Source organism: Sesamum indicum, linkage group LG16 (assembly GCF_000512975.1).
Source record: "Sesamum indicum cultivar Zhongzhi No. 13 linkage group LG16, S_indicum_v1.0, whole genome shotgun sequence".
Classification (NCBI taxonomy): domain Eukaryota; kingdom Viridiplantae; phylum Streptophyta; class Magnoliopsida; order Lamiales; family Pedaliaceae; genus Sesamum; species Sesamum indicum.
This window is the reverse complement of record NC_026160.1, coordinates 2,329,879-2,357,119: the sequence shown is the minus strand read 5'-3', so window position 1 is coordinate 2,357,119 and position 27,241 is coordinate 2,329,879. Positions and strand designations below refer to the sequence as shown.

Below are 27,241 nucleotides of genomic sequence, written 5' to 3'. Positions count from 1 at the left end.
TTCTAAAAATTAGAGCCCTGTAAAACTATTCAACCTGAAACAGTACAAATCAAAACTATATGATCTAGAACAATACGAGCTGAAACTATACCAGCAATGTAAATTTATGTACCCACCCTTCTTGAAGGATGCTCCTGCAAATCTGTAACTCATATGCACCGATTAGAAGAAAGTATGAAGCCATCATACTCCTATAAATAGGCTAATAAGGAACTAAAAGAGGGACCAGGTGATTGATTCTCTATTTGTATTTCTTTTAGAATCTCATATTTCATTTATCATACCTATCTGGGTCGAATATGTGATTCTTTTGGTGTCGATGCTCGAGCTCGCTATATAAGTCCCAAATGTCAAAGTGGTCCCTAAGAGGAAAGCAACACGTTAGGCTAGCTAGGAGCGTCCCCGGCTAAGGCCCTTTGATAGTCCAAGTTCGAGATGGAATGTAGGCGACCTCAAGCAATAAATGGGATAGAAACTAGAAAGTAATAAATGTGTCTTACCATAGATACTCTGAAAGGAGGGTATATTTATAAGCCCAAATGTACTTCACTAAATAGGTCACGTGGCTTCATCTTAAGGCCTCTACTGTCAGAGATCGAGTGGTAAGAGGACGTATACGTCAGCCGTGTCTGGACAACTGGCTGGATAATGCAACCCCGCCCGTCCTTATCTGTGCGGATCATGTGGTATTTTAAGTGTTTTTCATCATAAAAGGGGTATTTTCATCATTTTCTCTATTAAACAGGCTACATTCGCATCATGGGGAAAAACTACCATCACTTATTACAATTATTCAGGTGCAAAAAATAGAATCTCTTATTCTTATTTTATTGAGAATTTTCATTTTTACTCACATTAAATTGGCACCGTCTGTGAAAGTTCCATTAACAATAAGATAATAAGAAGATGGATTCTATTGGTATCACATAGACTAGAGTTGGAATTCCCCGATAGAAAAGACTTGGTTACAAAATGTGTGTCACTCAGTCTGAATAGGCATATGCTTGGAGCTTTCAGGAGCGACAGACGCCAACACCATTATTTGGTTCTTGGCATTGTTTTATCATGCGCCCGTGTGGGCGTCTTGGAAGATCCAACGTGAAAACCAAAGTTGGCAATGGTTAATCATCCTTCCCGTCCTTTTTTTCTTTTCCTCTTCACATCTCTGTGATTTAATAATTCTAGTTGACCTTCTTAGAGGTTGTGAATCATTAAGGTCAATATGGGATGTATAAGTGTTTCCACTGTTACAAGTGGTAAATTACTCGACTCTTCAAGTTGCAGCTATCAATTTGAGCATCCGATAGAAAACTGCTATTTTCGAGACAAACACTTTTGTCTGGATGGATCATATAATTATCTCCCACAATTTCTTTTGGATGCCCAACACTAGGTGGATCTAGTATCCAACCAAACTCCCACTAGTCTCTTGACGTATGCAAGACACCTTCATAATCTAAGATATTTGTAGAAATGTGGTTTGCCATGCCATATTTTATATGGCGTTTTGAGTACGACTTTAGATAACATTATGTTCAATAATTTGGTTCTCATTTCTAACGTGTAACCCCAAAAAGGAAGAGGTAAAATCAAGCGAATCTTTTCTTTTCTTTTCTTTTTTTTTTTGTATTTGAACGAACCATGTCCAACAAGGTTTCAGTTCCTCCTCTCAACTACACTAATAAGTTATAGCATTGAAGGAGGCGTTTCTTAACAGAGAATCCCATTTTCTTTTAGGCAATCCAAGAACAATCTTTTTAAGTACTCACCGCTTCAATTGAATCGAAGGGTCATAATTTGTGCGCAATCTGATTTTTCCACTTCAAGTTTCAATTCTTTGAACTTTTCAAACGCTTCAAACTTTTACTTAAATAAGTACAATTAACCAAATCGTGAGTGACCACTAATGAAGGTTATGAAGTATGAAATCCTCCTTGGGCTTGAGTACATCACAATCACTTTATGGATCAAATCCAAAAGAATCATGGCCTTGCTACTTCGTCCGAAAAATGGCTTCATTGTCATTTTTCCTTAAGACGAAATTTTTAATTTGAAAGAGCATCCGAGTAATCTATTTCTAGATTCTTGGCCTAGCCTGCCATGTTTGTGTTTTCTTGGTTCCTTGAGTTTTTTTTTTTTATGTTGGACATCCATAATAAATTATGTTTGTGTATTCTTGGTTCCTTAAGTTTTTTTTATGTTGAATATCCTATTATATTATGGTCATAAACAGTGCACAAACAATTTGTGGTATAGATAGTAAGTACCAAGTGAAATTTTTGAATAAAAAAATTTTAATAGTAAAAATAACCTTCACTTGGCACATAATAATGTTTATTTTTACTATCCACCAACATTTTTTCTTCTTCTTTTCAAGAAGACAAATTCGAATTTGCTTCTTCTTCTTGGGGTCAAGTTGAGGTTTGATTATTGACGATTAAGGATAGTAGAGAAAGATACAGCCTATAAGGCAAGGACACATCAAAAAATTACCTGATACAGTATCGGACATGTGTCGTACACGGCTCGATCACGGCATCCACATGTTCGAAAATATAAAATAAAAAATATAAAAGTAACATGGCATCCAACATGCCATGGATACGACTATCGGTGTGTCCAATACGTTTTGAAGGCATATTCAACATGTTTTGTACACATCTATGAGTTTTATTTATAATTTTAAAAGTTTTGGATTGTCTTAAAAAAAATAGAGTTTTGGGATTACTAAAAAAGAAAAAGAATTAATTTATTCCTTTTATACTAAAAATTCAAGAGATGGTCGTGATGATTTAACTAATTTGAATTATTATAAATTTTTCATTGCGTACATCTTTTTTTTTTTATAAAATCACTACAAAAAGAGGCGGGATTTGAGGCGGGTTTTTGAATTTTTTTTTACTTTAGAACAGTTACAAAACACAAAACTTATTTTGAGCGGACTTTGGAACGGAGTGAAATCTGTCCCTGCAGTTGGAGTTCCAAAAATTTAGGAACAGTTTACTGGAAATCGTTCCAATTTGGTATTGTACCGGTTGGAAACTGTTCCTAATATTGATTTAGTTAAAAAAAATTAATTTAAAAATTGGAACGGTTAGGGACAGGGTTTGGAAGGGTTACTTATATTTTTAGGTGAATTTTTGGAATGGTATTTGTAATACTAGTGATTTAATTTGGAACCATTTTTTTTTTAATTGGCATCAATTTAGAAACGGTGTTTGGAATAATTTTTTGCAACGGGTTATTGAAATTGGAATACATTTGTAGAATTAATATTGTCAAATAACAATTGTTGCAGCGGTGGCTGCTGGTGTCTTGATTGAGCAGCAGCCACCACAACAATTGTTATTGGACAATATTAATTATGAAAAATGGGACTATAGCAGGAGTTGATGAGGAATTAGTAGTGGTCGAGAATAAATTACGTAAGAGATCATCCAGAGAAGTAGCAAAAAACAATGTCGATAGTGCAAGTTCAAACTTAATTTTCAAATTTATAGAAGTATAACTTTCAAACTTAATTTTAACTAAATATAACAAAATTACAACAAAATATATAATCAATTGACAAATAAAGGGTTAAAATTGTTACCTGATCAAAATAAGTCCAATTATTAATGGTAATTCGAGACAGAATTAATATTAGTAGGATAGTGAGTGTACAAAAAGATTTTGAGAGAAATTTAAAAAATAGAGAAAATAAGAAGAATTGAAGAAGATAGTGACATTAAATGGAAAGAGAGGAACATATTTATATAGAAAAAGATGGAACGGGCATAGGAACACAAAAATAGCCGTTAAAAGATAGTCGCTAAATCCTACTTCTTGAATGGTCATTGAGACAGTTTTTGGAACGGTTTGTTGGATCGTCAAAATATAACCGTTGATGATAAGTTGGGACGGACTTAGTAACACATAGAAAATAATTTAAAGTAACCGTTTCAATTTGTACCTATTTTGGGATGATCTTAGAAACACATTGCTTATTAAATAAACTCATATTTTGGAACGATTTTTGGCACATTTTATTAAGAGTGTCCAATAACCGTTCCAAATTGTACCTCATTTAGAAATACATTTTCGAACAGTCAATTTTGGGACATATTTTGTATCAGGTATAGGAACGAATAGGTTATGTCTGTTCCTAAATCTAATATAGTGTTCCAAACTGAGTTCCAACGATTTTTCTTTGCCATTTTGGCACGGAATGTGGAACGGGTTTAGTAACTGTTTTTTTGGAACTCAACTTGGGACGATTGGATAGTTCTAAATTTATAACTCAAAAAAAATATTCCACCTGACATCATCTTTCCATAACCGTTCCTCAAGTATTCCAAAAATCGTTCCAAGATGGAACGGGCTTTGGAACGGGTGCCCTGACCGTGCCAAATCCCGCATTTTTTTGTAGTGAATGACTCCACGTTATTTTAACATTACTACACTAATTTTTTTATTTGTGTCAAAATTATTTAAGTTGATTTTATTTTTTTCTTTCTTTTTTTATTAAAAATTAATTTTTTGGTTTATATATTTGATTCTTTTTATATATATTTTAAAACTCAAAGGATGTTGTTATAATTTACCAAACCTATTTGATTAATTTGATTTTTTTCTACTCATATACATTTAAAAATATTAAGTTTTATCAATTTTAATCAATCATTTATTTTATTAATTAAATAATATAATAAATTGTACTTATTAAATAAATATAACAAAGTTCTCCATGTAAAAGTCAAGTGTACTTAAATTACTAATTACTATTTTGTATAAAACTGTAATTTGATCCGGACAAGTCAAGAAGCTTCAAAGCGACACGCTTTGTTCCTGCGCTGTTTGTTTACCGAAGCGCGCGTTATTCTTCTTGTCGCGGTAGAGTAACGGATGACATCCTCCATCCAAAAATCTACTGTTTTTTTTTTCTGACACCCAAGAAAAAGAAAAAAACTCTACTCTTTTACTTCTTCTTTCCTTCACTCAGTTTCCTTGTTCTTAAAACAAAATTTATCAGCTTTTGAGTTCTATTTTTACCATTGCTGCTACGTATGTCTCTGTTTCACCTTTCTTCTACTCTGGTTTAAATATGCTAAGTTGTTAATTGTTGTTTCCACCTTTCTTTTTTGACCTTTTCTTGGAATCAAAGCTCACTTCTTCGTTGCTTTCTGCCTCAATTTCAGCACTTCTTTTGATTGTGTGTGCGTGTGTGTGTATGTCTGTGCGGAAGCTTGTGTATTGGGCCATCTCTTATTCTTGCATCAAGATTTTTGTGGGTTTTTTATTTTTTTATTATTCTGACCCTGTAAGGAAAGATTCCTAATCTGGGACTTGATATGTTTATGTATACCATGGTATGTATGGGTAGTATTTAATGTGATTCTGTTTCTTGGTTTCAATTGATTAGTGGGTTGCTCTTTTTGGATGTATATAGTAGGCTCCTGGGAAGATAAGGTTGAAGTGAAATATTATGACTGATAATCATGGAAATAGAAGTGCAAGCTCGAGCTCGAGTTTGAATAGTAGTTCACATGATACAGAGGATGATCATACAATTGCTGCTATATTGGCCGAGGACGAAAGATTGAGACATGATGGCAAGCTTGGGAAGAGGCTGTCTCATTTGGACTCGATCCCGGTATATATGTTAATCATTGTGACAGTTTCTTTCTACCTTTATTTGATTGAGGATAGTTCTTTTACTTGTTCCGTTGTATAGGAGAATACAATCTTGATTTGGTTGTTTATGATGATCACCAGTGACCTTTTTTGGTTTTTTCGAATTGAATTCTTCTTGGAGTGCATGACAGTGACTTCTTTGTGTTGCAACTGTAAGCTAAAAACTTATCATCTAGATACCAAAATGAATGCTAACCGTTGCCCAGAGCTCCAAAAGAAATCTGTTTGATTAAGTAATTTTGATAGGGTATGATGTAACAAGAATTTGTCCTAGAGGGGCCTTTTGACAGCTTTTTCAGGGGCCTTTTTAAGTTGACGGGTATGCCCTCCCTAAATTTTGTCTTTGGATTTTGATAGGCTGAATGATTTCCTCAGTCATTAAAGCTTACCATATCAGGGTATATGAGGATGGAATTGAGGGAGTAGTATTTATGCGTCCGATTGTTTCTTGTGTGTGACATACTCATTTGCATTTATTTGTTGCATTTCTAGACTTTATTTGCTGGCAACCATAAATGTTAAGAAAAGCAATTAATCATCTTTCTGTCTATAATCCTTTTTTTGGTATTTTGCCCATTGTAAACTGAGATTCTTGTAGTCATTGCATTGTACCATGTTAAGTTCACATAACTCATGCTTGAATTTGAGAACCCATAGGAATCAAATTTGTGTAAGTTGATATTGATTATGTAGACTTACAAGCTCATGGTATTGGCAGCACACTCCTCGGGTCATTGGGGATATACCTGATCCAAATGACGCAACCTTAGACCATGAGAGGCTAGCTGAAAGGTTGTATTTCTTTTATCTCCACACATTTATGGGCATGCTTCCATCTTTTGGTGCCTGAATATTCTATTCCTAGCAGAAAACTATGAAGAGTGAAAAGTAAACTGTTAGTTTGCATATTACTAAATACAAATATAACTATTCTAACATCAATTAGATTTGTTTTCCTTCTCTACTTCTGAAGGTCTAGTTCAGTAGTTTCTTCCTTAATTTGTCTCTAGGAGTATCAAAGTACGTCTATAAAGGTCAACTTTCTTTTGTGGGAAGAGGGTGTTTCAACTTTTTCTTATGGGTGATTATTCCCAAAGTCGCCAGTAACGCTAGGGATTTGACCTGATATTTGATTTCACTATGCTGAATATATGCAACATCTTCTACATTCACAGTCAGTTTTGGTGCGATGAAATTTCATGACTTGTTTTTTTTCTTAGTGACGAAATAATGTACTGTGCCGCATATGTGCACATTGGGGTACTGGTTCTGTGGGTGATACTAACATCCCCTTTTGGAGATTCTTGTACTAGGACTAAGTTGGATGGTCGTTACCTTGGTGTGAGATATCCAACATTGGTATGAGTCCGGCATATTGAGAATGAGAAATACTAGGAATTAAGGATCCTGTATTTTGTTACTTTCATTTGGATTTTAGTCATCAATTCTAAGGGAAATTAAAGGAACTTAGTCATAGATAACCAGGTTTAGCTTATGAGTTGAACTAATTAAAACTCAATTATGGTTGGTTAAAGTTGATGTTCTTAAAGAAGGATGTACCCTAGTTGATTCTCCATTTCTAGAAAAGATTTGAAATGGGAGCTGTTCTTGGAGCAACATTAATTGTGTTGACAATGGAACTTTTCTAAATGATGTTATAAGACATTTGAAAAATGTACAGAAGCCACTCAAACTCGGAGTAATGTTCCACGAGATCCTTATTGAATCTACTATTTCTTGCTTCGACCAAAGCTAGTGGTAGTTGTAAGGGTATTCTGGTGGCTGACGTTAAACAAGGGAGGCTGGCAGAACACTATATGAAGAGATTGGTGGGGTGCGTATAGTGAGAACCTAAAATATTGGCTGGGAAGATTTACTAACGAGAAATTATCTTTGGAATGCCTTTTCGGCTCACTGCCCTATGAATCTCCATGAAACTTGTTTGGTCAGTCAGCTAGAGGCCTAACACGTGTGTCTGGAAAAACCCTTTAGATTTCTCCAAAGGATTATTGTTTACTTCTTGTGCTTTATGCTCCATGTGCTGCAATATACTTCTCCATGTGAAGTTATGATAAAGTTGTTTTAAACAAATTAGTTGAAATGTCATCTGCAGGGGCTTGCCCAGCAGAAATGACACTCCTTGGTCTTTTTCTTGCCTTTTTATCTTTTCTTTAGTCGTTACTTTTTTATTATCTTTATCCATAATAGGCATGCCATTCACACATTTAGCTATCATCAGGCTGACAACATATGGCTTAGCTGAAATGCAAATGGAGGGAGATGGAAATTGTCAGGTTGGTTTTTAAATATTGTAGCAACCATTCTCATATCTGTTTACTTGATGGAGCTTATCATGGCCTTTTACCTGATAAAGATATTAAATACTAAATGATTCTCTTCTCTAATAACTTAAACTTTTGGATGAGGTGGGCCATCAGAACCGGTCCAAACAAGAGGTCCTGAGATTGAATCCCACTCTCACCTATTTAAATAAAAAAGAGTTTCACGTACAAGGTTTTACAAAAGAAAACTGTGTGCACGTGTGGGAACATCTAAAGATATTAAATATTAAATGTTTACACAATTTCATGCATATTGGCTGTTTATTTGGTTGTGTATATGATTTTTTGTTATCCTAAGACTATCTAGATTTGATATGAATTCATTTGGGAACACCATGTAGCTTATACTATAGATACAACGAGATATCATGCCTGTCTCTTTAGTGATTGGCATAACTCTTATCCTTTGTTTCAGTAAACGTTGTTTAGTTAAAATATTCAGTGAACTTTATTGAGTAAAAAGAGTTTTGTTCTACTGCTTTATCATTTTCTTTTACAGTTTCGAGCCATTTCAGATCAGTTATTTCAGAGTCCAGATTACCACAAATATGTAAGAAAGGAGGTCGTCAAACAGGTATGATGCAGATTTATTTTACCTGCATTTCTTCTTCCTCTCTTTAAATGCTTACATGTGTCAAATTTTATCTCATGTTACTAACATGCTAAATAAGGTCTTCAGTTTTGCATGTTTTCTTCTTCCTTGCTCCAACTTTTGTTACCTTAATACGCTAATGAACTAACTTCATTTTCAATCTTCTTCTGCAAATCATAATTTGTGTTAATTTGAACTATGATGATAAAGTATTGGAATAACCAACTGAATCAGAAGGCAGTTAGAGCAAACCTTAGATGGTCTGCACAAGGGCATATATCAATCTGACCTTGAACTAACAGATATCCCCTGAGCATGCTCTTATTATGAGCTGTTGACAAAATTTGTGCTTCTTGTTACATAGAAGGATGCATAGCCTCTTTTTTACAATTTCCAGAACTTTATCATCCTTTATGAACTCTTGTGCATATAATACTGTGCTGCACCATTGATGATCCTGACTTCAACATCCCATGCAAATAAAATGAATTCTAAGACATTCTTTCAGCCCAAAGAGCAATGACAGTAGAACAATAAAACTCTCCAAGTATTATGTCAAGGATATGTATAGTTTGTATAATTAGTATCAGTACTATCAAAAGGGACTAAGTGATAGTGCCAGCAAACTGTGACTGAACAATTAGCATCATTTTAGGTCTTCAGTTTCCTGCTTGTCATCAACCCGTTGTGTCGTATGCCTCGGGTCACACATTATATAATTGTGTGATATATTTAGATCAACCTTAACTCCAAGCATGCATCTAATCAGCATCATAACTGCATTACGCATCTCTTATGAAACTGTGTCTATTTTTCTTATCTTCGCTCTTACTTATTTTCAGCTAAAACGCCACAAAAGACTATATGAAAGTTATGTCCCCATGAAGTACAAACACTATTTGAAGAAGATGAAAAGGTCAGAAGATGTGGATGTTTTTGGTATCAGTTTTCTCCCATATTATACAGTTAGAATAATGATGTTCTCTACATAATATTTGCTCGAACTAAAGGTTAGGAGAATGGGGAGATCATGTCACTCTACAAGCAGCCGCAGACCGAGTAAGTTTTACTTTGACCAAATAATACTTTAATGGCCTTTGTCTAGCTCACATTATCTGATTCTCTCTCCATCTATCTGAATATTAACACATAATGTAATCATCTCCCTTCATCGAAAGGACATGCTATCAAAAGACCCGTCTTTTAATAAAACCTTAAGGTTAGCATACCTCAACGAAATGTAAAATTTTGCATATACAATTAATTGATAGTGCAGAACTCAAGTAGCTTGTTTGCATCTCTCTTCTTTAGATAGTCCATTGAGGTACATAAATTGGTGAGCCCTGAAATACATTTGTTAGATTTTGATAATACAAAAGCAAATCCCTCAAAGTAGCTTCATGAGACAGTGTTCAACCAAGCTTGTTGTAGGTCGCTCGCGTTTGCTCGCTATGTAGTCCTTGACTTTATTAAATGTTATTGTAGACAGGAAAAATGGAATATACATGGAGAAGTTTGCCTTCAGTTGTTGCTCATTGCACTCTTTTGCTGAGTTTCTTCCTGTCACTGATTGAATAGGCAGCTAAGTCTCACCACCATTCACACACTAACAACCAAGACCCCTCATCCTCATCAACTTTCTGATATAATATGAAGTAAAAGGACTATATTCCCTTGAGTTTGCTTTCTTTCGTCCACAACTGTTTGAGATAGATTCCATTGTGCACACTTATTGGAGATTGTTTGAGAAACTTCTTATCCTATCCTTGCCTTTCCTTTTCATATATTTAATTATTTGGTTATGGTTAAGGATGTTATTATATGACGACATACTCACAGTAGTGCCATGAAGTTGCAAAATATTTAGTCAAAAATAGGCGAAGGAATCTCGAAGAACCATGTGATGTACCAGACAAACTTACATAAAAAGTCCAATCATAATATGTTCAAATTCTTTATCTAACTATTTAAAATATAGGTAATAACAACTTATACTTTCTTTAAGCGTTGAAGAAGCATCATTAAGAGTCAGCAAGTCTTGATATTGGCATGCCCGACTCATATTTTAGAGAAATGTTGTATTCTTAGAGATGGTGTTATTGATAATGCAGTCAAGTTGATGTCTGTAGTAAATACTATATTTTGTTTCGTCGTATACGTGCTTATGCTACTTTATCGAACTTTTGTAGTTTGAAGCAAAGATCTGTTTGGTCACCTCTTTTCGGGACACCTGCTACATCGAAATCCTCCCGAAGGACAAAAGCCCTCTTAGAGGTACACCATATACCTCTCGTCTTGCTTCAAATTGGTTCATTATAGTATGGCTCTCTGACGTTCAACGCCTGTAATGTAACAAAAGTTTGGTCCAAGACAAAATAGTAATTGCCTTCAATCAGGAAACAATCTGAATATGATTTGAACAATCTCAATATTACAATGATGCTATCTTAGACTCGTTCACCGGAAACTGACTCCTTCAACTCATGTTATAAGATATCTGCACATATCATAATGCATTTTATGATGGCTAATGCAAAAATAAAATTCATCTCCATTTAATTATTTTCATGTGGTTCTCGTTTCATGATCAAGGCCTATTCAGTAATTTATTATCAGATTCTGCAGTTTTCCTATAATCTTTGTTGACGGCAAAAAGTCTGCTGCGTCCTTTAATAAGTTCTTTTTTCCCATCAGCCGGAAAGAGTCTGCGACTTGTGCCTTTAAGTTTCTTGAGCCTTGAATGTGTTTGAGTATGAGGAGATAGGGAAAGTGTTTCATATGAAGTTTGCGTTGAAGGGGCATTTTAGTAGCTCCTGATAATGATGGGATAATTACATATAGATCCTTTCAGGTTTAGTCATATTACAGCCTGCTCCCTCGATTGAGGAAAATTGCATGTCAATTCCCTGTTAGAGTTTGTCGACTGCAAAATTGATGGGAAGGCCGACAAGACTCTTTGATCCCTTTGAAAATTCATGGAAAAAAATAACAACTAGGTGCATTGCATGTGCACCTCGCATGGCAGGATGAAGGGCATTCTTGTCTCTAAAGATTAGTCGGAATCGTATTAAATTTCATCTACTTGTTTAAGCAAGAAATACAAAGGTTTATAGGAGCTTAAGCTCCCACCTTCTTATTTTGGATCTTATAAGTTCTCATTCTAAAAGATCAACCAAACACTTTCCAACATCAGCTCTACATCACATTATAAGATGGGGCTAAAGCAATATACCTACTTGTGATATGTGAAATGAGCAAAAGACTACCTGTGGAAAAAAAAGTAGCAAATTACCCCCTGTGTTTTGGAAAATGAAGCAAATTGCCCCCAATTTTCCAAAACAATTTGCTATGCTTTTTTTCCACACGGGTTTTTTTTTTTTTATCATTTCTCATATCACAAGGGGACAAATCGCATTTTTTCCCATCTAAGATGTTTTAAAAAGCTTATAAGCTCACCCAGACACTTTCTAAATTGCTCTGGTCAGTCGGTCGGTGTTTTGAATTTATTCATGCTCGATTTTCTGCAGAGTTGTGGCTGAGCTTTTGGAGCGAAGTTCACTACAATTCCTTGTATCAAGCTGGAGGTATTCTTCTGCTATACCTTTCTCTCTGTTTATGCTGTTACTGTTATAAGCTTCGGAGCGGCATGAATCTTCTATCATGCCAATATGTGATTGACACGGGTTACATTTAAAATGGGATCTCATAAAATACACGTCTGGCGTGACATCAGTCTATTATTAGTGTAATAGAAGATTCTTCACCGTTCCAATCTTGGATTTTTCGAACTTGTGGCTAATACATATGCTTATTCCTATGTCCAATATTTGCCAGAGGTTCCTACAAGAACACAGAGGAAGAAGCACTGGCTTTTTTAGATTTCGGAACTAGGAAATTTATTTAATTTCCAAAGTATTTCATTTCTCAAGATATTTTAGTTTGTACCTCTAAATCTTCACTCAGATTGTCTATCTAAACTCTCCATATATATTATAAATTGTATTTGCTCTTTTTGAGATGTGTATATTGTAGTTCAGGGGTTGATTATAGTCATTTTCCACTACATTATTCTTTAATTTTTCATAATTACAGAAATCTTTTTTAAGTTTTTAACCCGATTGTTTAATTTCTTCTTTGTTCGTGGGAGTTTGGACAAAAAAAAATATGACGATAAAAGGACCCAAATTTGAGGTAATTATTTAAACAATAATTTCATATTAAAAGAATTTGAAATTCATCCGATGATACTAAAATTATCAAATAAAAGTCCAAATAGACTGGTTAATGGGTTCTAAATGAAATGCATGACAAATTTCGGCTTTGTATATATTTAACATTATTCATATCAACTTGGGGTTTTATGCAATTCCATATTTTAGATTGGATAATTAGGTTAGATTATGTTTAAGTACAATTCATTACAAGAATGATATGTGTTAAAAGCTCAATCGAAGCGAGTTCAAACTATTTAAGGGTGCATTTGGATTGATGGACTTGAATTTGAAAAAAGGATTCCAAATGACTTCGTTTGAAAGGAATTTGAAATCCATCCGTAATTATCAAAACTTAGTTCAAATTTAAATGAAAGGATTTGAAATCCTTTACATTTTTTTTTTGGGTAAATGTAAGTTTCATTAATAAAACAAGATCGTACAGTACGACAGTGATCAACTGGTGGTTTCTTCCTCGACAGGCCAAGGAATACGCTATAATCTATATAACGCACATGAACTAACAGGACGAGATAAATTAACACTGATAACCTTCTGTCTAATATCTTCCACAATAATGGTAGCTATGATATTCGGTGGTCGCTCCGTATGTTCAAAGCGTCTCAAATTTCGTTCCCTCCAAATGTGGTAAATGCAAGCAGCCAGGGAGTGCACGTTAAGCCAAGTTATTGTAATCCTTTACATTTAGAATTATCCAAATATATCCAAGAATTTGTTATACAATGTGATACACGCTACATATATTCATCACAACAAGTCCAAAAGCCTTATGCAATGACGAAGCTCGGCAATTGAGGCATTATGTCTTCCTTGCCATCAAATTTTAGAAATCTTGATACCATATTCCAAGACAGCCCGTGATTTCTCCCACAAGTCTAGAGAAGATTACACCCATGAAACGAGGAATTATGGAATAATATTTATTCTCAATTATTTTAATCCTTTTCATTGAAGTTCATATAAGTTTCGTTTGTCCGTAATTTTTTAGTCTTGTCACAAATATTTTGCAAACTCGAAACTTGTGTGATAGTTTACAAAATATAGTTAAAAATAAGGGTTGAATGATTTGAAAATTGAAATTCGTTGTAATATGAAATAATCCAGAGAAACTCAAAACATTTGTGATTACGTATTTGAAGTTTTTAGTTTCAAATCTGTCGATCCAAACTCAATGTGAGTGATTTTTCTTTTTTATAAATTTTGGGGTTGACCTAACTATTTTTGTATTTTGCTGATGAAATTAAAATTCAAAGGGGTCTAAATATAATAATTAGAAAAAATAAGGGGGTGAATATTACAAAATACCAATTCAAATAGTATGAGCAATAGACGGAAAAAGTCGGTCATTTAGTTGTTAAAAAAAATTAGATGATGATGATTGTTTTGCTGTCCCCAATATATCATACACTAATTATTATTTTTTCTTTGTCAAATAAAAAATACTAGTAATTGATTCAAGTATTTTTCTAGTGTTATTGAATTAAAATATTAATAATTTTACATGCTTTTTTTTTAAAAAAAAAAAAGAAAAAACTAGTTTTAAAAATGGTAATAAATTCTATGGTTCACATTTCGAACAGACATGGATACAACATCTATAGGATAACTCCATCTTGAAAGTTGGGTGGCATTTTTTAAAATATCTGCGATTTTTCTCGATTTCTAGTCCAATATAAAATTAATTGATTCTGTCAATCTAGTTATATGTTGCGTATTGTCAACGATTTCTAAATAAGGTGGTATGATGATATCTTGAGCAGTTATACATCCAGGACCCTTGACACAAATAGATGCATCACAAGTTTTATATGATTACTTTTGAATATAGTTTCTTTCAGATTCATTTTAAAGTTTCATGGATCGATTCTTGAATGCCTGTTATAGTAGAAAAATTCATGGGGGACGTTCTCAGAGTTTACACTTATATTTCTCCAAGCAAAGCTCTTCGCAGGGTAATGTCATTGTGTCGGCTCGATCTTTGATAAGAAGGGACAGGATAAAGCGTCCATAATAAAGATGTTTATTGTTTATTCTTGATTCAACACACTCCCACTATAGTGTCTACAATATTCCATTTTGGTGGGAGTCTTTAAGGCTGTAGTTCTTGACTTTGTCCTGATTTCCAGGCAAGATAGGCATTTGATTAGGGCCTTCTAAAAGGATCTACTAAATTTATTGAGCTATTCCAAAGGATCAAAGCGGCCTGTTATTAATGGAATTTCTTGTTGGCTCTTTGTGAAATACTCGTTCGGCCAAGAGTTTCCAAATACATCGTAAGCCTTTTTATTAGAGTTTTATAGTGCTTTTTTCTTACTTCTTTAATTTTGGATTGGGGGGCGGGCAAAGAAATTACTAGAATCTCCTTTAGATAGTAATTAAAATATTTATATAATCTAAGTTTCTCGATTATATGTAGAGAAACATATCACGTGCGATCACAATGTTGTCTTCGTCAAGAAAAAATCCAAAATTACCTCCGAATTAGGAAAAACAACTACATGGTCCTCATTCATGAGTGATGCAAATGATTATATAAATGTGTTTTGAATTTGGATCAAGCAGTTAAATCGATACGAATATCAAACTTTAATATATTTTTTTTCTCAAAATAAAATAAGTGTTTCGGCGATAAATGATCATTACTTACATAGTCAGCATCCTACGTGGATGCTGACGTGGCAAAGAATAGTTAACCACCACCACCTTACAACCGTCTGAGGAATTTTTTATGGCGCGTCTCCGGCCATGCGCATGACCACTGAACTCATCGTCCAATGTTGATTCCAATCCTATAGCATATGTTTCAATCGAAGTTTAAACGCGCCACCAATTATTGTTTGTAGTCTTGACTTAAAATCTTAATTTGTTTTCTCTTTCTTCTCAATTCCCCATTGTCCTACCTACCTACTATTTGAGACCACCACCAATCAACTCCCCATCCTCCGATGAGTTAATTGCACCTAGACCCACCCATTTTTGTCCACCATCCGGCTAGTTCTCTCTTTTTTATTTCCGCCACTTTTTTGCCTCACCCACCACTAGTTTTTCCGTCATATCTCTGCAGCTAGCAATCATCTCATCGGCGGACTAACACCCCTGTGTTCGCTCCCTATGGCACACATATCCCTCCGATCAGTTTTCGTTAACTGCACCATCTACATCAAGACCTACTCATCGGTTGACTTCTCCTATATGTTTTAATTTAGTAGCAATTTCGGTCCACCCAAAAATAACCACCCCTTGCCACATCAACCGCCACGTGTTTAAGTTGAGGTCAGTTGGCAGTCAAAAACCCTAAGCCCCAATTTGTCCGATTAATTTTTGGATAATTTTGGCCTGAATGACCAAAATTGCCACTAATTGTCAATCTAGTTGTTACAGGACTAATTTTGCCACCTCCATATACTTACAAGACTAATTTGCAATTTTTCCTTACAATGACTATGTATTTCTTATGTAGTACAGAGATTTCTTAGCAAGTTATTGGTGATTTCCTTAATGTGTGTTACTTCCAAAAACCACCGAGGATTTCTCAAAGTTTATAAGTTGGACAGAAGCCCTCCTATAGGTCTATAAGACTCGTCAAACCATGCCCATTGCCTAAATTGATGCTTGGCAAAAAACGAGGGTGTCATCAATAAATAGGAGACTGGACACTCTAGGAGTTCCTCGAGCCACTACTACCCCTTGGATTTCTCCTCCCGTTTCATATCTTGGATCAAGTTACTAAGTGCCTCTATACAAATAATAACAAGATAAGGAGAAAGAGGGGGTCTCCTTGTCCGATACCTCTCCCTAGAAGAAGAAAGCGAAATTGCGAGTCATTAAGCATGAAAGTATGTAACAAACGACACACGATGCATGATTAAAGACACGACCCAGAGAATAAAACCCTAATCTGGACAACATGCTCTCAAGAAACTTGCAAATTGCAATCAATTCTATCATATGCTTTACTCATGTCGAGTTTGATAGACACATGACCCTCACGACCACCTCTTCTAGACTTAAGGAAATTATTTAACTGGAATACTACCAATACATTATCCATGATAAGTCTCCAAAAATATATGGCTCATGACGGTGAGATAATGGAGTGAAGGAGAGGTTTGAGTCTATTAGCTATTGCTTTGGAGGCAAATTTGAAAGCTACATGGCATAAGCTAATAGGACGGAATTGAGACACGGTGGTTGGGAGTTTACGTTTGGGTATGAATACAATATGCGTGAGCTGTTGGATTTATTAATCCAATAATGCTGGACCGTAAACCCAACATTGGACTTATATGTAAAGTAATTATGTATTATAAACTGTCCAAGTTTAGACCCAATAAAGTGATCAAATAAAGTTTTAGTAATTTGGGTCTTAATGTATCTGATAGGATGTGGGTCGTTAATGTATATAGACTAATGGTGATTTCAATTTTAGTGATGGGCTAAAATTGAAGTACCTGTTATAGATATACATAGATACATGTTATGGTCCTCAGATCACACAACACTTCATTATATCTTCTTACATCCCATTATGAGAGAAAAAACAGATAGAAAAGAAACTAAAGGAAACTCTATGAAACCGTGTTGATCTGAAAGGCTGCTGACAATATTTCATTAAATTTGAAAGAAACACCTATTTTAACAGAGTTCCTTATAGCTATGGATTCAAATATAATTCTGCATTTATGGTTATAATATTTTTTGATGATTTAGCATGATCAGTTTTAGAATTGACATTAATTATTATTTCAATCCAAAGTATTTTAAAATTTCTAACATGAAGTTCTAAATGCTATGTTTTCATGTCTTAGGTTATTTTACTTTGTCTTTTTCATATGTTTATGTAGTTCTTCTTGAGCTGACTCATCTTCATCTTCGAGTGCTAATTCTGAAAAATCTCAAATATTATATTTACATATTTCCCAAATACTATAAATCTAAAATCCTAAAAAGACATGTAAGTCGATGTACGTATCCAAACATATACTTTCTAAAAATTAATTTGAAGGAAATGATATATTATCCAATCGCATTATTTAATTTTTTTTTCTATTATAAACTATCAAATACATACTAAACATTGCATTTGTATTTCATAATATTGATAAAACTTAAAACCCAAATTTTCACATTTATTATAATCAAATTATTATTAAAGAAAAATAAATATCCGTATTAATTACGAGACTAAGATTAATTAATACTTTCTTGATCACAAAACTTCAACATGTTTCTTCAACGAGGAAGTACGATCACTTAGCGCCTTCTTGTTTTGTTCGTTTATCGATTCATAATTCATGAATTAAGTCAATTAATATTATTATTTTTTCAATCTTAAATTACATTGATTATGATACGTATATTTTATCTTAAGTTATACTAATCAGGATATAATCATCATTATATATTTTTTATAAAAAATCTGCGCAGTTGGCAAATTATATTTAGCTAACATAAAAAATTCAAAAAAATAAACTTTATGTAAAATTTCGATATAAATGAAATAATAAAAATATTTCCAAAAATACAACGGAATATATAGTTTTATTTTCATTTCTAATTTTTAGAGCTAAAAAAATGGAGTTTTTTTTCATTTGAAATTGATAATTCGTTTTTACATGTATATATATATATATAAATAATATTTATTAGGATAATTATATTGGCATTTACTCAAGTTAGGTTTAAATATATAAACACCTCATATTCTTTACAAAATTACAAATACACCCTTATAATTGTAGAAACAAATATACTCTATATATTTAGTGACAAAAATTTTACCTAAACACTCGGGATACATTACACTTATACTCCCAGTAATTTAATGAAGTATAGGGAGTATTTTTGTAATTTGAACATAATTTCAAGAAATGTTAATGTAATTTACCCTACGTTTTTTTTGGGTAAAAGTAAGTTTTTTTAATAAAACAAGATTGTACAGTACAAGGGTGCTTAACTGATGATTTCTCCCTCGACAAGCCAAGTAATACGCCATAATCTATATAAGTGATTTACCCTGCTTATTTAAGTGTTAGCTTAGAACTGTGACTGGACAAGCAAAAGTAGTATTTCGAGGGCAAATGTAATTTTCAGTATTGTTTGATTCATTTTTCAAGAATTACTTTGAAATTAATTTTCAAGAGTTATTTTTTTTCAGTAGCATTATGCACATTAAATAATTTTTAATTAACTTTTAAAAATCAATTACAAAATTGTAAATTTAAATATTACAACTAATTCTGCAAAATCAATTATATTATAATAAATTATTCTTATAATCAATTATGTAATTATCGGGCTGATAATGATGAGTTCAAGAATTAATTAATAATTTAAAGGGATAATTACATTCTCCTCCCTTGAAATTTAGTATAATTACACGTAAAACCTTTATAATTTAGAAAATTATATCGAGCATCCCTGAGGTTTGTTTTCATTTAACAAATAAGTCCCAACATTAGTCAAAATTTATTGAATTTATTGATATTAACAAAAAATTCAGAAAATAATCTATATATACCTCCAGTTGACTTATTATTGATTTATTGCCGGTCAAATAACTCTTTTGATTATTAAATTATCCTCATATGTCTTCACGCATTAGTATATGTGAGTCAAGATGCATAGTGAGTCGGATCGGCCCAGGACTAGCACGGCCCATCTCAAAAAAATCCGGCCCAGGATCGACCCACTACTATTTATGGTTGGTCTTGAGGCGGTCCTAAATCTCTAAGTGGGCCCATTGGATTCATTTTTAAACCTAGGCCCAACTTATGGACCGGCTTGTTTGAGGCCTAGACCAAGACAACATAGGTCTGAATGTGCTTGTTTAATTATTTTTTTTACAATTATTTAAATTTTGTAATTATCTTTTGAAATATATAAATAATAAATTAAATCACATAAAAATTATATATATATAAATAATAGTTAAGAATATATGTAATGAACTTAAAAAATAAAGGCCAAACAAGCCCTCCCCAGGCTCGGTCCAGGACCAGGTATTGGGCCACTGTGCTGGGTTAGTCCTAAGTATTGATTCTTGGGATCGGCCCAGGACCGACCCAGATCCGCTTGAACCAGCCTATTTTTTATTAGTCCAATCCGATCTTGGGTTGAGTTAGCCCAGCCCGAGCCACTATGCATCTTGATATGTGAGGAGGTATGTGATTACTATTATAACGGTAGTTTAGTCGAAAAAATTATTTTATTTGCAATAAGTCAGTAACAAGTCAATCGATGGTAAGTATCAATTTTCATTCAGTATTTTTATTAATATCAACAGATTTAATGAATTTTAACTAATAAAGAGACTTATTTGTTAGATTGAAACAAAACTCAAAAATATTATATGAATTTATCAAACTACATAAAATCAAATTTTATAAGTGGAGAGTATAATTAGTTTTAATTTAAAAAATAAAATAAAATGAATTAAGAGCTCAGATCCCAACACAGATCAAAAAGTCAAATGTTAATTCTTCCTTATTAAGTCTGCCAGTTAATGATTTAAGAAAACAACATAAATTAAATTATCTCTCTCTCTCTCTCTCTCTCTCTCATCACACAAACCTTCTCTCTCTAATCTGACATTCACTTTCCCGGAAGCAAAACCAAACCCCCCGCCCCCACACCCCCACTCCTCCCCCCCATATGTACATACAATTATTATATACACAGATTCCCTCGCCCTCCCTCCAACACACAGGAGATATAGACGCTAGTTAACCGCTTACTGCGTGAACTGTGTGTAACAGTGGATCTTTCTTGGTCTGCTTCAAAGCCCTGAGTACCAAAAAGGAGGGCTTGGGCTTGGGCTGAGAGGGATTTATCTCTTTGTGACTGCGCTTGTTCCTTTTTTCTGTTTTTGGGTGTGTTTTGTTTTTAGCTCTTCGGTCAATCTCGTGGTTATGGAGAGATCTGACGGAAAAGGTTTGAATGACTTCATCCACCCATCCAGCAGCTCAGTTTCTGGTTCGTAGCTCTATGTTCGTCTTAATCTAGTCATGCTGCCGTTTTCTTTCTTCTTTTTCGTTTGTGTTTCGGTCCGGACCTCTGTTTACTTAGTCTTTTTTTTTTTCCTGGGTATTTGGGGTTGTTGTTTATGGTTTCTTATGGAAAAAGATGAGGGTTTGAGCTTGTTTGATTTAGTGTGGATATGATTTGTGCTACAGTCGCTTATGGGTGACTGTAAATTAACCTTTTGTTTTGAATTTCTTAACGCAGATAGTGCGCTGTTTGATGCATCTCAATACGCTTTTTTCGGGAAAGGTGTAGTGGATGAAGTCGAACTGGGGGGTTTGGAATATGAAGATGAGGATGTTCCAGTGATTGGTGGCAAATTTGGTGGAGAGGATGAGTTGAATGAGTATCATTTGTTTGACAAAGATGAGGTAAATTAGGGAAAAAGATTGGCACTAATTGTTTATCTTTAGAGAATTCTATGTTTAAGAAATTAGTCTGTAATGTGTTTTTGGCCCTTTATAATTTTTTTGCTCCTGATCTGATTGAGATGGAATGTGTGTAGTCTAAAAGTTGCAAGAGTATCATTGAGGTGAAAATATAGGTATATCCTGATTAACAGCTTTTAAAGTATCTGTATGAAGTTTGGATTTTCATTACACAGCTGGCTTCTTACCATCTTTTGGCTATAATAATTAAATCTTGAGTGTGGGTTTTTGGAATATGGGATAGAAAAGGTGGTTTCTCCATGTGCAGAAGTTGCATGATTGAAGTTGTGAAGATGCATTAAATAAGCATCTGTTTGGTAATTATTCAGCAAATTGAAGAAATTATATGCTTCTTGATTGCACCTATTCAGTGTTATTTATTTGTTACGAGAAAGTTTTTTTGTTTGTTAGTCTAATTTTCGTGCACCAGCTATGGACATGGAGTGCTTAGCTATTGACTGGCATTTCATTGTTTTATTTTTCTAGGGATCAGGATTAGGATCATTGTCTGACATGGATGACCTGGCTACTACCTTTGCAAAGGTGAGCAGCATTTTACCAGGAAATCTTTAAACATTTCATGGTTCTGGTACCGGAATTTGCTTGTTCTTATAGTCAGTTATTCCTGGTGTGCCATCTGGAGGTTCTTCCTCAAGCTATTGTTTTGTTGGTGTATTATTATAATGCCACCTATTATGATCATGATACTGGATATGAGTAACCTATAACTTGGAGATTTAAATGGCTTCTCCCTTTGAGTTTATGGAAAATTTATGCTGTATAAGTCTGAAAGGGGCCAATATTTGTTGTGCAGCTCCTGCTTTTAATGATGTTTTGTAGGGTCCACTAGGAAATCATATTGATCGTGGTGACCTATCCTCTAGATAAGGAAACATTGTTCCCCCCCAGCTAAAAGTGATTTGATAAATTTGTATTTGAAAAGAAGATCAAAAGAAAACTTGGGATATGATATTCCTTAAATGCTGATAGCTGAATTCAGATAGACAGTGCTGATAGTTTATACACAGTAAATTGCTGAAATGATTTACTCATCGTAAATCCACTCAAAGGATGTCCTGAAAGAATCAGCTTTACTGCTCGAGAATACCAAGGTGTCCGGATTTGAAATTGTGTGTGCTGTCACGATTGTTTTTTCACCTGCTTCATCCTTTCACTTATTTTCATCATTTTTATGCAGCTGAACAGAGTTGTTTCTGGACCAAGACATCCTGGCGTTATTGGTGATCGAGGATCTGGATCTTTCTCAAGGGAAAGTGAGTTAATTGTTTTCTTCCCTTCTAATTCATGTTCTATCTGCTAGTTATTTTGTAGTTTATAGCTGTAGGGCATTTTGTCTTGCATTAGAGGTAGCTTTCTAAAGTCCTTTTAATTGATCAGTTGTATCATTTTTGCAAAAACCAACTGCCTTGATGTATTGCTTGTCATCAAACTTATTAACAGTCTAAGTCAAATGAACGAGAATTCTGCTGCATTCTCATTATAGAAGGAAGGTAAGTTTGACTATAAACAATACCCTTTCTTCCCTAGAGAGAGGGCAGTTGTTCTAGTATGCTATATACCTAATAGGTTTTCTGTGCTCGTGTGGTTTTAGGATCAATATGGTTTCCATGGGGTAATTGGCATTTCACACCCTCGAATTAGACCCTTTCACCATATTGCACCCTAAAACTCAAAAATGGCATATTGCACTCTCAAATTTACTTTTCTTGGCACAGTGCACCCTGGCGGAGATTTCAGTTGATATGACCACCGGAAAACATTTTCCAGTCAAAGAGACATTTTTTTTAACAAAATTTTCTCTCTATCTTTCTTTCTGCATCATTTTTTTCACACTTGCCTCATGTCATAGGACCCCCCCGTTACTCCAAATTTCTTCCCCTCTTTCCTTTTACTTACTGGAAAGTAGTCTTGGTTTGTGTAGGCTAAAACAAAGCTGTGCAATGCCTCTTGGTGTCAAGAAAGTAAGGAAAAAAATATTGCATGGAAAATCGTCTAGCTAGAGATCAAGTAATTGAGAAATAATTAATATGAAAGAATTATTTATTGTACCATTTATAATATGCAGTGGAAGTAGTGACAAAGAAATCTATACTCGTGAGAGGGGTTTCTCAAATATGAGGTAAGAGTGGAAAATAAATATGAAACAATGCAAAAAGTTTTTTGCATTCAAAGCGTAAGAGAGTAATTTTCAGTGGATCATTTTCCCCTTGAAATACTGAAAAATTCTTTTTTGTCGGTGAGCATTACTGCTGGAACGTCACCCAAGGTGCATTGTGCAATGAAAGTTTGGAGGGTACAACCTGCCAATTTCTGAATTTTATGATGCAATGTGTCAAAATGGTCTAATTTGAGGGTGCATGATGCCAATTACCCCATTTCCAGGAGGACCTAGAATGAAAATCTAGTTTTACCCAGATTGGAAGAATTTCCATGCTTTCTCTGCCAAAAGTCAGAAGCTCGAATAGATCCAAAATTTTGGGGCCATCTTCCAGTGATCAGTCACATTGCCAACCAGTTTTAAGTTATTACACGTGCTCCATAAGAAACTGCTTTCATTTTAAACTTAGAAGTTGACCCCATCTGTCAAAAGACCAAGATTCCAAATTTCTTTAGCTATGCAAAGCTGCCATCAATCTGACTTGGATCCTTGGGGTCTTCCAGAACCAAATAATTTGAACTCCAAAATTCTGTACTCTCTGGGAAAGAAAAGATTGGCAAGTTAGTGTAGACAGTTCATCCTTGTTGCAACCAAGATAACTTCCATGATTAGTGTTGCTGGCCAGTTGTGGTTGTGATGATGAGCTCTTATGCATATTAACAAGATGTTTGTGTATGAAGCTTTCCCTTTATGAAAATTCAGATTTTATATTTGTAAACAGTATTTTGCTAAGGTGATAGGAAAAATTGGTTTCAGAATAAATTTTAGCTACCGAGTATTTGTCCCACTCTGCAAATGTCGTGTGTCTCTAATACATTTCCACCATATGGAATAAATTTATAACAACATTTTGTAATGATAATGTACTTGTGGACTCCTGGGTATTCATATACTTTCCTTATGCCAGGGAATTGAATGGAATAAATTTCAGTAGGGAATTAAGTTCTCTTTTTGGAGATGTAGTTGGGATCGATGAGTTTGTACATACTCTCCAAAAAAGATGCTGCAATTGCAGATACCGAAGCAATTCCAAATGATTGACCAACATCTGCATGTTCTCTTGTGTAAATAACTATTTCCAGTTATGTTGGTTATGGAATTGTGAATTTATGAGATTGTTTGCTGATGCTCAATAGATTTACTGGTTAGTGATATATAGTATAACCTTTATGCAAAAGTAAATTCTTTTAATGATTGTTGGACATGGATAAGTTTAACTGGATTTTCGCCGGATTTGATCAGTGAAATGAATGTCGGCTGTCACATCATTAATCCATAAGGAAAGTTTTGAATTTGTTCAAAAGTTGGTTAAGATACACACAATATCTGGAAAATTGTAATTGAAATTCTTAACTGCATCGGCAAGTATGTGCTTTAGTTTTTGCATCTTTGTTTCATGATTTAATTGGCAGCTTTGTGATTAACATGAGGTTTACTTCAGGTTCATCGGCTACAGAATGGGCTCGAGAAGCTGATTTTCCTGATTGGCCCGACCATCACATGTCTGACTCAGAATGCTATGAGGAAAGCAAGAGATGGTCATCACAGCCCCGTCTCTCTTCAATGTATCTTCCAGAATCAAAACCATTATACAGAGCATCCTCGTACCCTGAGCAGCCGCAACCACTGCAACATTTCTCTAGTGAGCCCATTTTAGTCCCAAAGTCATCTTTTACTTCCTTCCCTCCACCGGAATCTCAACAAGTGTCGCAGGGCAATACTCATCATCTTAATATGTCATCGCTGTCTGGTGGGCCTCAGTCTCCTTTCTCTGCACCGAACAATGCTGCACTGTCTAATTTTGCTCTGCATTTGTCTGGCTTGCCTCATGGATTCCATTATAATACCAACATGTCTCACTTAACCTCATCCAACGTCTCTCGCCATAATCGGCTTCAAAACCAATGGAGTAGCCATGCGGGTGTTCTTCATGGGGATCATTCTATACCCTTGAACAATATCTTGCAGCACCAGTATCAAAATGGGTTATTACCATTGCAACTGCTATCCCCACAGCAACAGAGGGGTCGCCCTTCTTTTCAACAATCACTAGCCCATCTGTCAGCGTTACAGTCACAAATATTTAATACCTTTCCTTCACCAGCACATTTGAGTAAATATGGACTTGCTGATAAGAGAGAGTCAAAACCTAAATCAGCACAGAAAGGTAGACATTCTGTGCGATTTTCCCATCAAGGCTCTGATGCTAGCAGCCATAAGAGTGACAGTAACTTGCCACAGTTCAGATCAAAGTACATGACTGCTGAAGAAATAGAGAGCATACTTAAAATGCAGCATGCTGCAACCCATGGCAATGACCCATATATTGATGATTATTACCACCAAGGCCGTCTTGCTAAGAAATCTGCTGAAACAAGGTCAAAATATCGTTTTTGCCCATCCCACCAGAGGGAACAATCATCCCGATCCCGTAACAGTAGTGACTCACAACCACATCTTCATGTTGATGCTCTTGGAAGGGTTTGCTTATCTTCAATTCGTAGGCCGCGCCCTCTTCTTGAAGTTGACCCGCCTCCCTCTGCTTGTGGAGATGGAAATCCTGAGCAGAAAATATCAGAGAAGCCTTTGGAACACGAACCGATGCTTGCAGCTAGGGTAACAATTGAAGATGCACTTTGTCTTCTTCTGGATGTGGAAGACATTGACCGACTCTTACAGCATACTCAACCCCAGGATGGTGGAAGCCAGCTTAGGCGGAAGCGCCATGTTCTCTTAGAAGGCTTAGCTGCGTCTCTTCAGCTGGTTGACCCACTAGGGAAAAGTGGTAACTCTGTTGGGCTGTCCGCCAAGGATGATATAGCATTTTTACGTATTGTTTCCCTCTCCAAAGGCCGGAAACTGATCTCGAAGTTTCTTCAGCTTCTTTTACCTGGCAGCGAACTTGCTCGAATAGTCTGCATGGCCATCTTCCGCCATTTAAGATTTCTCTTCGGGGGTCTACCTTCTGATCCAGAAGCGGCCAATACCATTAGCGATCTTGCTAAAACAGTCTCTGTATGTGTCAGTGGCATGGATCTTAATTCACTTAGTGCTTGTCTTGCTGCTGTGGTTTGTTCCTCCGAACGCCCACCTCTCCGTCCAGTAGGGAGCCCTGCTCGAGATGGTGCCTCAGTCATCTTGAAGTCTGTTTTAGAAAGAGCAACTTACTTATTAAGGGATCCTCAGTTTTCCAGTAACTTCAGCATTCCTAATCCTACTCTCTGGCAGGCTTCCTTTGATGCCTTCTTTGGTCTCCTGACAAAGTACTGTGTGAGCAAATATGATAGTATTGTGCAATCATTAATTGCACAGAACGTGCCAAACACAGAGGCAATTGGTTCAGAGGCTGCAAGAGCTGTGAGTAGGGAGATTCCCGTGGAACTTCTTCGTGCTAGTCTGCCACACACTGATGAGAGTCAGAAGAAGTTGTTACTGAATTTTGCTCAGCGATCCATGCCTGTTACTGGGTTTAATGCTCATAGCGGAAGTAGTGCACAAATAAATCCCGAGTCAGTGCGAGGCTGAGATGGTGACTTTCACACACTATTAGTTCTAAATGTGGTCTCTTGAGGCCATTCTCTTGGCTGCTCTTCTTTTCTCTGGGTATTTTGCTTTTATGTCTGTGATACTAAGATCGAAGCATGGAGCACACTGCATGTGCATGCTTCTGGCGGAATTTTAACGCCTAAAAGTTCTACATTGAGTATTTCAGTGCTCAAGGTTTCCTCCTCCCCCCCCCCCCCCCCCCCCCCCCCCCCCCCCCCCCCCCCCCC

At 35.2% G+C, this 27,241-nt stretch overlaps 2 protein-coding genes across 6 annotated transcripts; both read left to right on the top strand.

The window, feature by feature from the left end:
* On the top strand, positions 4,857-12,620 carry LOC105178579 (OTU domain-containing protein DDB_G0284757). Of its 5 annotated transcripts, none has more exons than XM_011102086.2 (10): positions 4,857-5,043; positions 5,432-5,632; positions 6,392-6,465; positions 7,913-7,967; positions 8,515-8,589; positions 9,450-9,523; positions 9,618-9,666; positions 10,797-10,881; positions 12,135-12,191; positions 12,442-12,620. In XM_011102086.2, exons 2-10 carry the CDS (start codon positions 5,465-5,467, stop codon positions 12,483-12,485), a joined length of 681 nt encoding a protein of 226 aa, XP_011100388.1. In that variant the 5' UTR covers positions 4,857-5,043; positions 5,432-5,464; the 3' UTR covers positions 12,486-12,620. The 5 variants fall into 5 exon arrangements, with proteins under 5 accessions (XP_011100388.1, XP_011100382.1, XP_011100383.1 ...); XM_011102080.2 differs by having other exon boundaries at positions 4,858-5,043; positions 5,429-5,632; XM_011102081.2 differs by lacking the exon at positions 4,857-5,043 and adding an exon at positions 5,050-5,348.
* Positions 20,470-27,144, top strand: LOC105178578. Its single transcript, XM_011102079.2, has 5 exons — positions 20,470-20,813; positions 21,066-21,232; positions 21,776-21,832; positions 22,488-22,563; positions 24,910-27,144. The coding sequence occupies exons 1-5, from the start codon at positions 20,750-20,752 to the stop codon at positions 26,991-26,993; spliced, it is 2,448 nt and encodes an 815-aa protein (XP_011100381.1). The 5' UTR covers positions 20,470-20,749; the 3' UTR covers positions 26,994-27,144.